Below are 14,435 nucleotides of genomic sequence, written 5' to 3'. Positions count from 1 at the left end.
GAATTCCTGAATAAATTCGGGAATGGCAGTGAATGAGTTAAAAAAGGAGAAAAACGTGAACCCCGATATATCTTTGTAAGCTCTCAGTCGTACAGGAGTGGTTCATCGATAAAAAGGTTTCTTCAGCTGTCATCTGTACTTCTTTCAAGGTGTCGGACGTTTCGCTTCTTATCCAAGAAACTTCGTCAGTTCTTTTTCACAAAGCTTTTCAGATGAGGAGCGAAACACCTTCAAAGAAGTACAGATGACGGCTGAAGAAACCTTTTCATCGATGAACCCCAATATAGTAAATATATATCACCTGACCAATATTTGACACTTTTCATTCCTTTCCCTCCCCCCCATTTCATTGTTATTTTTCTCACCAATCGTGCCCTTGTGCAATGTCATCATACAAAAAAAGTTTGGGCCAAACCACCAATTTTGTAGGAATCCAATGATGATTCGAGCAGTTTTGTTGACAGTAAAGCCTTGGCAGAGGTCCTGGGTTTTTTTTTGTTTGGTTATCGGAATGACTCAACTCCATTATCCAGGCCAGAGGATGAGGATATCGGCCACAGACAATAATGTACACAAATACTCTTCCTTGATGTGTTTGACAGGAACAGGAACAAGAAGGTGCTTGGTTTATCTTCCATTCAGTACACACACATTCACACGCACGCTCACACGCACACACACACACACACACACACACACGCGCGCGCGCGTCCTCTAAGGGCACATGGCTGAGTGTGTGCATGTTGCCCTCCGACACAATGACACACATCCATTCGGCCCATCCAGATGATGTTCACGGTGTGTGTAAAATGAGCTACTCATCATGATTGGCAAGTACGAAAATTGACTCCTCTCTAAAAATGATAATGACCTATGACTATGTACAATTGTGTCAACGTGTTCCGTGATCGTCACTGGCATTGTTTGTAATTGTAATTGTTTTTTTTTTCCCCAGATGGTAAAACGTTATTTTATGCTGTGAAAAATGAAAATAATCTCATGCAAGTTGTCCAGAATGATTTTCCGGATATAATGGAATGCATTTAACTAATTCACTGCCATTCCCGAATTTAATCGGGAATTGAAAGTGGAGTGCCATTCCTGAATTTGTTTGGGTTTTCGTTTTTCTTGCGAGGGGGGTGCCCATAAAGCGCTGGTCAGATTTCTGGCAATGTTTTATCCCTTCCATGACGGGGGCAGCATTTGCCTTTTGCACAGTCACCCCCTTTTTTGATGCAGATAAATCTACAATCAAAGTAAGCTCGAAATAAACTATTTTCTAAGCATGAAATCAGGTATACTGCATCACGCTGTCAAAATTAGCCTAAATTAACTCATTCACTGCCATTCCAGAATGTATTGGATTTTTTTTTTTTTTTTTGCAAGGGGGTGCAAACAAAACTCTGTTTTTTCCTTCCATAAGGGGGCAGCATTTGCGTTTGGACAGCCACCCCCATTTCAAGCTCAGCTAACTCCAGACCCATATAACTTGGGAATTAACTATTTTTTTCTCTGATGAAAGAAGAGAGTCTAACATTTCTTATACTGCATTGAATGTTTATGTAATCCTAAAACTCAATATTCTGTGGGCCCCGGAATGTGTGTGAAAATAAAAACCCTGGCACTGTGGAGTGGACACATTTTTGCACGTTGGGCAGTGAATGAGTTAAATATGACCTTAGCTAAATTTAAGGTTTCGAGTCGAAGGAATAGAGTGTTGTTGAATGCAAATAAATTTGAACACAACTTTAAACTCATCTCACAACATGATCCTTCAAAATAAAATATTTGACGTCCCTGCAAAAAAAATAGAATGCAACAGAGTCTGTTTGGTCGCGACTAGAAATGGCTAGTATGAGTCAGCGGTTGTCGCATGAGATTAATTTCTTTAAGTATAAAGATGTGACAGAGTATGATGTTCATTTCAAATTTCCAAATTACAACACAAACTATATCAACACACGTAGCGATTTAATGAAACCATAATGTGCCTTTTCTGATAATTTTTGAAATAGTATCGCCAAAAATGTTGTTAGCTTTTTAGCTTGTCCTTCTGTAAGCATTCTGGTTTCTCATCTGTCTCCTTTGCAAAAATGATTGCCTCACTTAGGCGCTACTTGGGAGTGGAAAAGCCATTGTTTGGACCCACATCGTAAAAAAAACGCATGACTAGGTTACAAATATGAATAAACCAGAAAAGTAAGACATCTGGGGTTGGGTAGCAACGGCGTGGATTCTATCTACTCTTCCTCTTTACAACTCAGTGGAGCATCAGCATCCTTGATTTTGATGCAACTCCTTGAAACCAATTGCGCCATATTTGAATCGAGTTTTCAGAAGGAGCAAACGCTCACGGCTGAAGACCACAGACAGTCAAGAGGTCAAAATCTAACCGCAAGACGAAAGAAAAACAAAACTCAAATCAAATGTCCTGGTTCCATGTGTGCTCACTTTTGCTTGAGTGGCTTTGCAGTGAATAGAGAAAGAAGCAGATTGAATTCCTTGAGCCTTGATTTTGCAAGAGGGCAACGTTTTATATTTGGCATGTGTCACATTGGAACATTTATCATTCATCATTTTGTGACAGCGCCTTGACTTGTGTGCGCATCAGTCCATGCGCAGATGAGCAGACCAGAAGGTAAAATAGCACATTCTCAGCGTCTTCTCAAGAACATTTCCTTGTTGGAGGGATTCATATGAACGTCTCAACTCCTCTCTGAGCTCAACAGTACAGCACTGATTAACTAAATCACTGGCAGAAGTGCAAAAATGTGTCCACTACAGTGCCAGGGTTTTTGTCATTGTCACTTGAAAACTTTAGTGAAGGTGTCGGGAACGAGCCATATATGGCTCTTTTTATGATTGAATCTGGCTCGCCGATAAAACTAAATACATGTACTCGTTTTTCTTCGCTGTTCGTTTCCTGTTTGGGCTGCAGTTGGCGGAAAACGCAATTTTCATTGGGTAATACTGACCTGGGTTGGCGGAATGCGCAATTTTCATTGGATGATACTGGCCGTTCATGTTGAAACACCCCTTTTAAATAAGTCCAACAAGTAAAAACATATGTCGAGTATCGTACACTTCAGGTTGAATGAACCGAAGGATTTGCCTTTGTGGAGAGAAAACTTCTGATTCTAATTTGCAATGAAACTGTCACGATCTGGTTGGCGACAAATGGGTGGCGCTTTCGGCCCCGCCTGCACCTGCACAGGTGTTGGTTGTTCCAATCAGTGGCAGTTAAAAAGGCTCCCGACACGACCATTTGTTGTCGGGTAATTGTATGTTTGCTTCACCCTGTCAGATTTTGTTCCTGCGGACTTTTTTTTAATACAATTTGTCAATTCCACCTTGCTGCTCTCTCCTGCTTGCTTTTTTTGGGATCCACCACCATAAAAACCTTGACAGAAACAAAACCATTGAAGAAACAGGCGAATGCCAGTGGCACGTTGAAAAGCCCCATGCCAACGTCAGCATCATTATACTTCTGCGAGAGACAGCAGAAAGCAAGCGTGCAAGCTAATGAGCAGTGTGCAGGCTAGCTAGCAGGAACTTCACGTATGGACCCAGCAAGGTGACTTTCATTCCGATCGTTTGGCTGATTTTTTACCAATCATGAGAAATGTAAAACCATTCATGTTAATGGTGACTACTATCACAAAGTTATTTTAAATAATACATTCTGACATTTTGTTGAAAAGTGCCCATGTATGTGTGTGCGTGTGCGTGTGCGTGTGTGTGTGTGTGTGTGTGTGTGCGCGTGCGCGGCTCTCACTGAAAAACATTTTTAAATATTTTACTTTTATGGCTCTCTAAATCAAAAAGGTTCCTGACCCCAGCCTTAGACTTTCTTCTTTCGTCAGAAAAAAATAGTTAATATCTAAATTATATGGGTCTGGAGTTATATGAGCTTGAAATGATGGCTGGGTGGCTGTTTAAAATGCAATGCAATACATACATATTGGTTTACATAGGGCTTTAACAACAGCTGAAGCTGCAACAAAGCACTAACATGGAAAAAAGGGAAATGCTGCCCCATTGTGGAAAAGAAAAAAAAAACATTGCCAGAGGCCATGTCCAGCACTTTATCGGCACCCAAGCATGAAAAAACAAAACCTGAACAAATTCGGGAACGGCGTTCTACGTCATTTTTTTTTTTTTTGAATGGGTTAATGCAGTGAATAAGTTAATGCCCAACATGCAGTTGCTGAACCATTTGTGTTCAAACCACTGCACTAAAGGGTTGAAGCACAACAACATAGATGCTCATTAAGCTAGTACAGTATGGGTTTTCTTCAGGAACTGTTTTGGAATGCTTTCAAAATACAAGGTTTATTTATCTTTGCTTAATAGTTTGTCCCAAAATTTTACTGGGGTTGGGATTAAACAGTTTATGTTAATAAATTGTTCACTATTTGCCAAAATGTTGCTAATGGTAAAGTCAGCTGAATTTAATTTATTGGTAACAACATCAATACAGTGCCTGTGTCTCAAGTCTGGACAGAAGCCAAAACCAAAAAAAAAGTTTGGGGCAGCAAGCCAAAAGGTAAGTAAATGTAAAAAGCAGGAACAGAACACAAACAAACACACACACACATACGCACGCGTGTTGTGACACACAACAACCTGTTGAACGAGCTTTTTCAACTGAAACAAGATAAGGTTTGGCAATGGGTCCATGAAGGGCTTAAATAAATCATCCAGCATCGACTTCACTAACTCGCTTCTTTCTGTTTGCAATTAGAACTGTATTAATGACGTGTATTAAGTCAGTGATTAGGAATCACTCTGACTTTTTAGGTGCAGATTTCTCTTCCTGAGGCACTAGCAATGTGGAGAATAGCGAAAACTAAACATTCACCGCATCAACGCAAGTAGTGGCCTTCACTCTCATAGATGACGTGACTCAATAAATTGTCGTTCACTTCAAACTGTAAGTTTAAAAAGACTTTTATCATGATCAATAGCACTGTGTGAGGCATTTAGCATTTTATGTGTTTACAACACAAAATCCTCGCGAAATAGGAAATATATCTCCAAAACTGAAATTCATCACAGTCCTTAAAGTGCTGCTTTGCGCCAGAACAAAAAAAATATTTTAGTGCCACATCAAAACTACAAAATACATTTCAAAAAAACAAAAGGGAATTTCCACACAGCACAGCTGACCAAAACCACCTAACTTTGCCATATCTAAACTTGTTAGCCTAATGCTAACACATGATACACAATTAACTGGCTAACGAAGCTAACATTGATGTAGGCCAAAGCCTTATAAATGTTTTTCTTTCTATGCTTGTCTGTGACTGTAAAGTGTCCTTGAGAGATTTGAAAGGAGCTTGAAAATTAAATGTATTATTATTATCATCATTATTATTATTATTATTAAAACAAAGCAAATCAGAACGATATCAACTCGTGCGTAAAACAAAACTCACAATCACATTCATCTTGTTTAACCACTGCAAAAATACAATATAACTGCCGCTTACGTGCTACTTCAACTGTATATGTAGTATGCTAGTTCATTGTATGCTAACTCCTGGTTGCGCATCGGAAGCATGAAATGGTGATAGACGCTTCCCTACATACAAACATTCGAGTTACGAACAATGGTACATACAAACATTTTGTAATAACATCTGTAGTATTCTCTCAAATTGAGCAAATAAATATCTTAGCGTATTTTACAAAGATTCCACCACATATAGCTATATTTTACGTTTTAAGACTTGCGCTGAATACTCCGGAAGTCTTGTTTTTGAGTTGGTGATGATTCCGTACGTGACGTCACTGAAGGACCGTAAAAAAGACGCATTCTCGCGTCAATGTATTTTGCTGTGCTTGTTTGGTCCGGGGACCTCGTGTTGCACCCAAAAGCCGCCAGAAGGCGAGAAGACGGCGTCCAAGCGCCATATAAGGAATTTATCTGCCTGTGGAAATGGAGGTGGCGACAGGAGGTCGCCATTTTGTGCCTCTTTTTTTGGGTGAGAGATTTTCCCCCAATGTTGCCTCAAAATGGCAAAAATAAATTCTCTAATCGATTGCAAACATGTATGCTTTCCTCTTCAGAACTATTTGAATCATATTCATCACTGGATGTGGAACAAGAAAGCATATTCTCCGAATCTGAACCCATTGTTTTGATTCACAAGCAATGCAAGACGTCTTGGCCTGACGTCACGAACTGGGGGCGGGACTTTCTGAAAATGCCCAATTCACAGCTCAATTTTTTTTTTGCAGATTTTGGACACTTTAAGTCATTTTTATTCATGTTTTGCATTTGAATAAAAATATCATACTGCGTGTTTTGGGTATTTTAGATGCTATAAAACGTTTTTCTGATGTCAGTTAAAAAACAAAAAAGTGATGTCGGTTGTCCTTTAAACATACATTCCGTACAAAATATAGCGCTGAAGCAACTTACGAGCAAATTCAACTTACGAACGACTGTTTGGAACGTATCTCGTTCGTAAATTGAGGAACGTCTGTACCCAACCTGCAGTGAACGTGATAGAGAAGAGGAAGCGGCACATTTTCTACCTACGGAGTTGTCGGAGTTGATCCAAAGTGGCACAAACGATGAAGATTTAAACTTGTTATCATGTTTTTTTTATATATCACAGTCACACAAAAAACACTCATAATAGTAATCACCATCAAACTAATAATAAACACAGAAAATGACTAATTTCATGTGAGCATTTGGTAACGATTGATAGAACATCACCTGAAATTTAATTTCCAACACTTCTGTTGGTTAATGTTGAGTATGACGGTGGAAGTATGCGCACCGCCAACAACATTAGTTTCAGTCCAGTACATGGGACCATCTGGCCACTATGCTGCCGGAACATCATAAAACACAAAAGGATCTGGGAAATGAGACCTCAGGGTAAATGGCTCGTACTTTAGGATATGTTAGCCTTGATTCTGACCTCTTGATAATGTTCTCGTTGTATTATTTTTGTCGGGAAAAGGTATGTCAAAGGTTTACCGTATTTTCCGGTGTATAATGCACACCCAACAGTCTTTGTTTTCTTGAAAAGATTACCCTGCGCCTTATACAATGATGCACAAATCATATTGAGCCACAACAGGTCTCGCCAATACTATCAGCAACCACCGATTACGTTTCCCCCGTAGAAATAGTGTGCAAACCCAGCCTCTTCTTATGTGGTGTGCCTTATATTTGGAAAACCTTTATATATTTATGTATTATATTTGTAAAACTTTTTTTTCATTGATTGAAGGTGCGCCTTATAGTCTGATGTGCCTTATATATGGAAAAGGTTTGAAAACACACCATTCATTGGGGGTGGGCCCGATACTCTGGTGTGCCTTATACACCGGGAAATACAGTAAATTCAAGTCAACTTTTTTTTTTTGGGGGGGGGGGGGAGTTTTGGGCACAACTAAAGTGTTGGTTTTTTTTGTTGCAAGTGATTTTTTAGGGCGGGTAGCTTGTGAGAATATTTTTTTAGTATGAGGTAGATGTCGGTTTCGGCTTGTATGCAGCGTGGACTCCTCAACGGACAACCGACGTCTCCGGACGAGTTGTGTCCATAATTTGTAAAATGTCTTCAAATGACTTCTCCTGAGCGTATTTTACAAAGATTCCACCGCATATTGCTATATTTTACGTTTTAAGACTCGCACTGAATATTTCGGAAGTCTTGTTTTTGAGTTGGTGACAAGTCCGTACGTTACGTCACTGAAGGAACGCCCCTGACCGAAAAAAGGACACATTGTAACAGTCCTTCCATCACGTCAATGCATTTTGCTGTACTTTGGTCTGAAAACGTCGTGTAGGACCAAAAAGATGCAGAAGAGGGCGGCAAAGCTCCATGTAATGAATTAATCAGCCTGTGGAAAAGGGCTGATTAATTCCTTACACAGCTTTGTCGCCATGTTCTGCCTTTTTTGGGTGCGACATTTCCCACCCCTGATGCCTCAAAATGACACGGAATAAATGTAATCGATTGCAAACATGTATGCTTTCTTCTTCAGAACTATTTTAATCATATTCATAACTGGATGAGTAACAACAAAGCATATTCTCTGAATCTGAAGCCATTGTTTTGATTCTCGAGCAAGGCAAGATGAACATGGGGGCGGGACCTTGGGGGCGGGACCTTCTGAAACTGGCCACTTCCGGTTTCAAATTGAAGTACTTTTTAGACACTTTAAGTCATTTTTATTGGTGTTTTGCATTTGACTAAAAATATCATACTCCGTGTTTTGAGTATTTTAGATGCTATAAAACGTTTTTTTGATGTCAGTTAGGAAACAAAAAAGTGACGTCCTTGTCCTTTAAGGAGCTATGTTTGTGTCAAGCAATGGTGGGAAGATGAGGTCAAGCAAGGTCACCCTGTCATTCTTGGAACAGATACACAAAAACACTCCAGCGCTTATCACGAGGCACATCAGCGGTGAGTGTTTATGGGATGCGGCGAGGAGAATGAGGAGGGGCTTACCATGCCGTTCCCCTGAGCTTGTTTTGGTTCCACGGCGTTGCAAAGCACAAGAACGCGGCGAAGACAATGACCGTCTCCCGGGTTACCGAGAAGGTGCAAAAATGGGCTTGGTACTCGAGGAACGAAGTCGGATTCATTACTGCGACATTTAGAATCGATATATCAAAGCTAATTAACCAGCAACACGTCCCTTGAGTGACTGAAATGTAGCCACACGTGTGCTAAATGATCCATAATGTGCTGTGTACTGGGTCCATTTCACAATTTTGGGACACAATAAGCGAGGATGAACTAAGTGGGAGCGCATTTCAAATTATGAGGAAGTTATTGGCAACATCACACTTCACAAGATCCAGCAACAAATTCATTCGTACTGGCTTCCTTGCAGTGAATAGTCGGCGGAAGTAATACGCTGTGACGTTCGTTTGCCAGCTGCCAACCACAGAAATACGATAAGGAAGGACAAAAACATTCTGCAGTTATTTGGATTTGCTGTGCAGCATGGAGTTAATTTACTAGCCTTTCCTCCATGTTCCTTCCGGGTGTCGCCATTTTGTGTTTCTCATTTTATGGTGAGAAAATTGCTGAATCTCCACCAGATCTTGAATTTTGGCTGTATTGGAAAAACAAAACATTTGGTTCCATAGTATTAACTTTGTTCGGACATGTGACAGGTTTGACTGTATAAGCTCTCAGTCGTACAGGAGTGGTCCATTAATGAAAAGGTTTCTTCAGCTGTCATCTAAAGTTCTTTGAAGGTGTCGGACGTTTCACTTCTCATCCGAAAAGCTTCATCAGCGAACTAAATTTGCTGGTAGCTCTGGCCCTATATCTTACATCATTACCACGTAGGCTTTGTCATGCTGATGAGGTGATACCAGGGTGAATGGGGCAATCAGGGCCAGTCATAGACCATAATCAGTCAAGACAAAAGAAGGAATTAGTGTAGCCTCAGGGAATAGTTCTCTGCTCCCCCCAACCTTAGAGCATTAGAAATATATAACAACCAACACCTTCAAAGAAGTACAGATGACGGCTGAAAAAACCTTGTCATAGAAGGTTAAGTTTTAAGCAGATTGAACACTCCAATTAGTCCCGAGGTGTGAGTGTGAGAGTAACTGTTGTATGTCTTTGTGTGCCCTGCGATTGGCTGGCAACCAATTCAGGGTGTCCTCCGCCTCGTGCCGGAAGACAGCTGGGACCCCCCGCGACCCTAATGAGGAATAAGTGGTATGGACGATGGATGGATGCATGAGTGTGGCAGCTCCAGGCTAAACACACATAAAACAAACATCACAACTTTTCTAAAGCTTTGTTGCGACCACGATGTCAGCAACTCGTAGTTATGGGAATTATCGCAGCTTGCGCACGGACTCCACTAACCTGTTTTCCAGGCTTGGTCACAAGACGGTCAAAGCAGGGACATTATTTCAGAGATATTGCCCAACATGGCCACTCCCAATCTCTGAAAATTGATGAATCATTGTGTCATATCATAATTCTTATTTCATGAGCGTGGTATGTATTATAGTGAGAATACATACAAAAACCTTTAGGTGTCTGTGTGTTAAGAGGGCGGATTCCCTTTGACAATTTACTATCGTCAACTATGTAATTAGACAGTACAGTGAGACCTTGGTTTACGAACTTAATTGGTTCCCAGACAGAGTGTGTAAGGCGAAAGGTGTGTATCCCAATTTTTTTCCCCCATAGGAAACCATTAAAATGAGAATAATCCGTTCCCAGGTTTCCATAAAATATAATTTGCAACTAAATAAGCCTTAAAACAACACACAACATACCTCATTCTATGTATAATAAATGTGCTATTGTATTGTAATGAAAGAAATACACTGCACTGCATAATAAAGTCACTTTATTTACATTTGTGATGGTCATTGATGGCTTGATGGAATGGCGTTGGAGGTCAGAGGTCAGAGCGAATTGCTGTTTGGAAAGAGAGGCACATTACATGAGGACTGTAATTAAAGAAATAAACTGTACAGTCAAATAAAGTCATTTTATTTACCTGTGTGATGGTCATTGATGGCTTGATTGAATGGCGTTGGAGGTCGGAGGTCAGAGGGAATTGCGGTTTGGAAAGAGAGGCACATTACATGAGGACTGTAATTTAAGAAATAAACTGTACTGTAAAATAAAGTTGTATTTACCTTTGTGATGGTCGTTGATGGCTTATGGAAGGAGAGTCACCTTCCATATTGACTGTTGGTAACTCATCGTTCATCATGTTGATGATTCTCATAGCCACAGTCTTTTCTGGATGGAACTGTTCGATAAAAGGCTGCACATCATTCCACTTTGCCAACATTGCCTTGATGAGCTCACTTGATGCTGCAGCCATCTCCTCCTCCTCGCCCTCAGATGTTCTCGAACCATCAGTTGCTGGCTTTAAAATCCTCAATAATCGCCGAACTTCCAGGTTGCCGCATGGCCATATCGGCGTGAATTAGCCGTGCTTTCTCGCATATAATTGCTTTGATGTCACCGGATAACTGCTTTTCGTTAATATAAATTAACAGACGTTTTTCAACTTCTTCGATTGCCCGAGACCGTTGCTTTGACAGCACGGAAACACCGTTTGCAACACACGCACCTTTGATGGCTTCTCTGTTCCGGAGAATGGTAGCGATGGTTGACTTAGCATAGCCGTACTGGGTCACTAAATCAGACAAACGCGTGTTTTTCAATTATCTCCTTTTTCTCCTCGACGGTGATTTTATTTTGTGTCTTCTTCGGCTGAACACAAGCCTGTGGTGCGGTCCTTTTCGGTCCCATAATAGCACAATTATCTGCAAAAAGCTCCTCGGAGGCGATCGACGTGTGAATTCAGAGAGAGGGGTGTGGAAAGGTGCGCCGGCTGGAGCGCTGTTCAGTCGTGTGCTTCCGCCGAAGATCACTCCGCCAGCCGTGGTGGGTGTGTATTACGAAAAGTAGTGCGTATTTCAAGGTTTAATTTTCATAAAATTGACGTTCGTAAAATGAAAAGTTCATAAGGTAAGGTGTTCGTAAGCCGAGGCCCCACTGTACTTCCAAAGACGTGCGCAGCAGGACATGACTGTGCAAGTGATCCCAAAGTTATTACTGATTTATTAAAAAAAACATATTTGTTTCTCTCGATGCCAGTGATGTAAAGTACAGAGGGAGAGGGAGAAAATGTCTTTGACACGATGACTGGTGGTTTCCACCCATTGGCGTTCATGGAAGAGAATAATAGCTGTGTCTGGAACGACAATCAACGGCCGTTAATACTCACTGACAAAGAACATTCTGAGAGGACAATAGACAAGGTTTCGTGAGGGAAAGCCAGTTGATTTGTCGAGCACACTTCACATGTGAACCCGTGCATGAGGGAATGTTCAATGTGTGGATCATCAAATTGCTGTATATGGAGCAAATATTGTACATACAATAATAAAGAATTAAACGATGTTTCCTCACAAAGACAGTAGAACACAAAAAAATTGTAAAAGTAAAAAAAAATATTAAAATATCAAGTCTGAGTCATGCCAATTCAAAAAAGGCAAACTACTACACAAACTCATAAACAAATAAATAAAGAATAAGTAAATAAATAGGTAAACAAATACATGCATAATGCATAAATAAAGAAATTCAGAAATAAATGCATAAATAAATAAATGTATAAAAAGGCAAAAAAAATACGCAAACACATAAACGAATAAATAAACAATGAGTAAATATATAGGTCTATAAATAACTACACAAATAAATGCACAAGTAAATGTATCCATAAATGCATAAATAAATGCACAAATGCATAAATAAATAAATAAATACATAAATAAATAAGGTCGATCTGAGGCTCAAGGACAACATCGGAAGCCCTCAACTTAGCTCACCATTGATGGTTAGTGAACACGGTACACGTTTGTTCTTTGTCAACTACTGTATTCTATATTTTGTTGAAAAAAAATTGGGCTTACCTGACTAACTGTGTGAAATCTTTTCCACGCCTTTGCTTCTGAATGTCGCCCTCATTTGCATGCCTTGTCTTCATTGGGTGCCTTCTAGCTGCCTTCCACGTGCCCATTGGCTGCGGGTGCAGGGATGACATGCTCGCTCTCTTTTCCAAAACGAGCATAAAAAGGCAGGCGTGCATCATCACAGAGGCTGCAGGGCAGAGACGCGAGCTGACTAAAGTCAAGTTGACTTCCAGTGGACGAGTACAGGGATACATCCGTCCGTCCAGTCCTTTTCAGTCAGGCGTCCATCATGTCACTGGAGGTGAAGGGCAAGACCCACGTGCGTCTCGTCTTCCTGGGGGCGGCCGGGGTGGGCAAGACGGCCCTGATCCGCCGTTTCCTGCAGGACACGTTTGAGGCCAAACACCGCCGCACGGTGGAGGAGCTCCACAGCCGGGAGTACGACGTCGGCGGCGTCAAAATCACCGTGGAGATCCTAGACACCAGCGGCAGCTACTCCTTTCCGGCCATGCGCAAGCTCTCCATCCAGAACAGCGACGCCTTTGCACTGGTCTACGCCGTGGATGACCCCGAGTCGCTAGAGACGGTCAAAAGGTTGCGGGAAGAGATCCTGGAGATCAAGGAGGACAAGTACACCCCGGTGGTGGTGGTGGGCAACAAGACGGACCGCGGGGGCGAGAGGCTCGTATCCGGAGACGACGTGCTGTCCACTGTGGAGATGGACTGGAACAGCAGTTACCTGGAGGCTTCGGCCAAGGACAACGACAACGTGGTGGAGGTGTTCAAGGAGCTCCTGCAGAAGGCCAACCTGCCCAGCCGCCTCAGCCCAGCTCTTCGCCGACGCAGGGAGACCTTCCCCAAACACGCCCACTTCAGGCCCCCCATGAACAAGACCAACAGCTGCACCGTGTCCTAAGGACGCTGACAAAAAAGGACATGTTCAAAAGTGAGAGGCGCTCTCCTCCAGGCTTCGGGACCCTCAAGTGAAGCACACAAGAGAAATGACTCATCGTGATAGAATAACAACCCTAAAACATTCATGATTCCTCTCTTGATGTAGTGCTGGTGGGTGCATACTTGCAGCTGTTAAGATCAATGTCAAAGGCTCTTACACTTACAAATGCAAACATGTTGGAAATCAAGTTACATTTTAGTACAGTATGTCTTTTTTGTAATTGTGCACAAAGAGCCATTCCTGTTTTTTGTTTGTTTCGTGAAATTTTTCAAAAAAGCACATTTTAAAATTGTAAATACACGCTATAAAATTATGTTGTTTTGTATTGATGTATTTTTTTTTACCATCTCACACTGTATCGTGCAGTTTTATTGATTGAAACTAATGTATTGTGGGGTTAAATATGCATCATAAAAAAACAAAAATGCGTATAAAATGTGGTTTGAGTGAACATGAATGTCAACCGTTATGAAAGCGATGTCATGCTTTTGTTGTTTCAGAAAGCTTTTTTTCCCCATAAAATTGATGGAAAAGCATTTGAAACATGATACAATTTTATTTCCCAAGGCATAAAAAAACTCTACTTTTAATACAGTACATGCTTTTTATTGTTTAATCAATGACTAAAACCAGATTTTTTTAACCCCCAAAACAAAAGGCACTCAATAATTTCTTTGTGTTGATAGATGCTATATGGATTGTTGACAATATAAACATTCTAAACCTTTTCATCGATGGACCACTCCTGTACAACTGAGAAAAAGGTTTGAATATGGATTGTTGACAATATAAACATTCTAAACCTTTTCATCGATGGACCACTCCTGTACAACTGAGAAAAAGGTTTGAATTTTAGCCTATTTAAGTGGCTGTCGAGTATTAAAACTTAACATATGTTCACACCAAGTCACAACCCAATTGAAACATTAAATTCACGACTATCATGTCCCTCAACCATCAAATTGTCGAATACAACTGTTAAAAATCTATCAACGTGTGTACTTCTAGTGTAGTATTCAAAGACGCGATGGTTGTACA

The 14,435-nt window shown here is 40.9% G+C and overlaps 1 protein-coding gene across 1 annotated transcript; it reads left to right on the top strand.

The window, feature by feature from the left end:
- Positions 1–12,620: 12,620 nt before the first annotated feature.
- Positions 12,621–13,991, top strand: rasd4 (rasd family member 4). The gene has a single exon (XM_089006954.1). The coding sequence runs from the start codon at positions 12,732–12,734 to the stop codon at positions 13,356–13,358; it is 627 nt and encodes a 208-aa protein (XP_088863080.1). The 5' UTR covers positions 12,621–12,731; the 3' UTR covers positions 13,359–13,991.
- The last annotated feature ends 444 nt before the right edge of the window (positions 13,992–14,435 follow it).

Source organism: Hippocampus bargibanti, linkage group LG10 (assembly GCF_051943395.1).
Source record: "Hippocampus bargibanti isolate YZ-2025 linkage group LG10, ASM5194339v1, whole genome shotgun sequence".
In the NCBI taxonomy this organism is placed as follows: domain Eukaryota; kingdom Metazoa; phylum Chordata; class Actinopteri; order Syngnathiformes; family Syngnathidae; genus Hippocampus; species Hippocampus bargibanti.
This window is presented reverse-complemented; position numbering and strand designations above follow the sequence as displayed.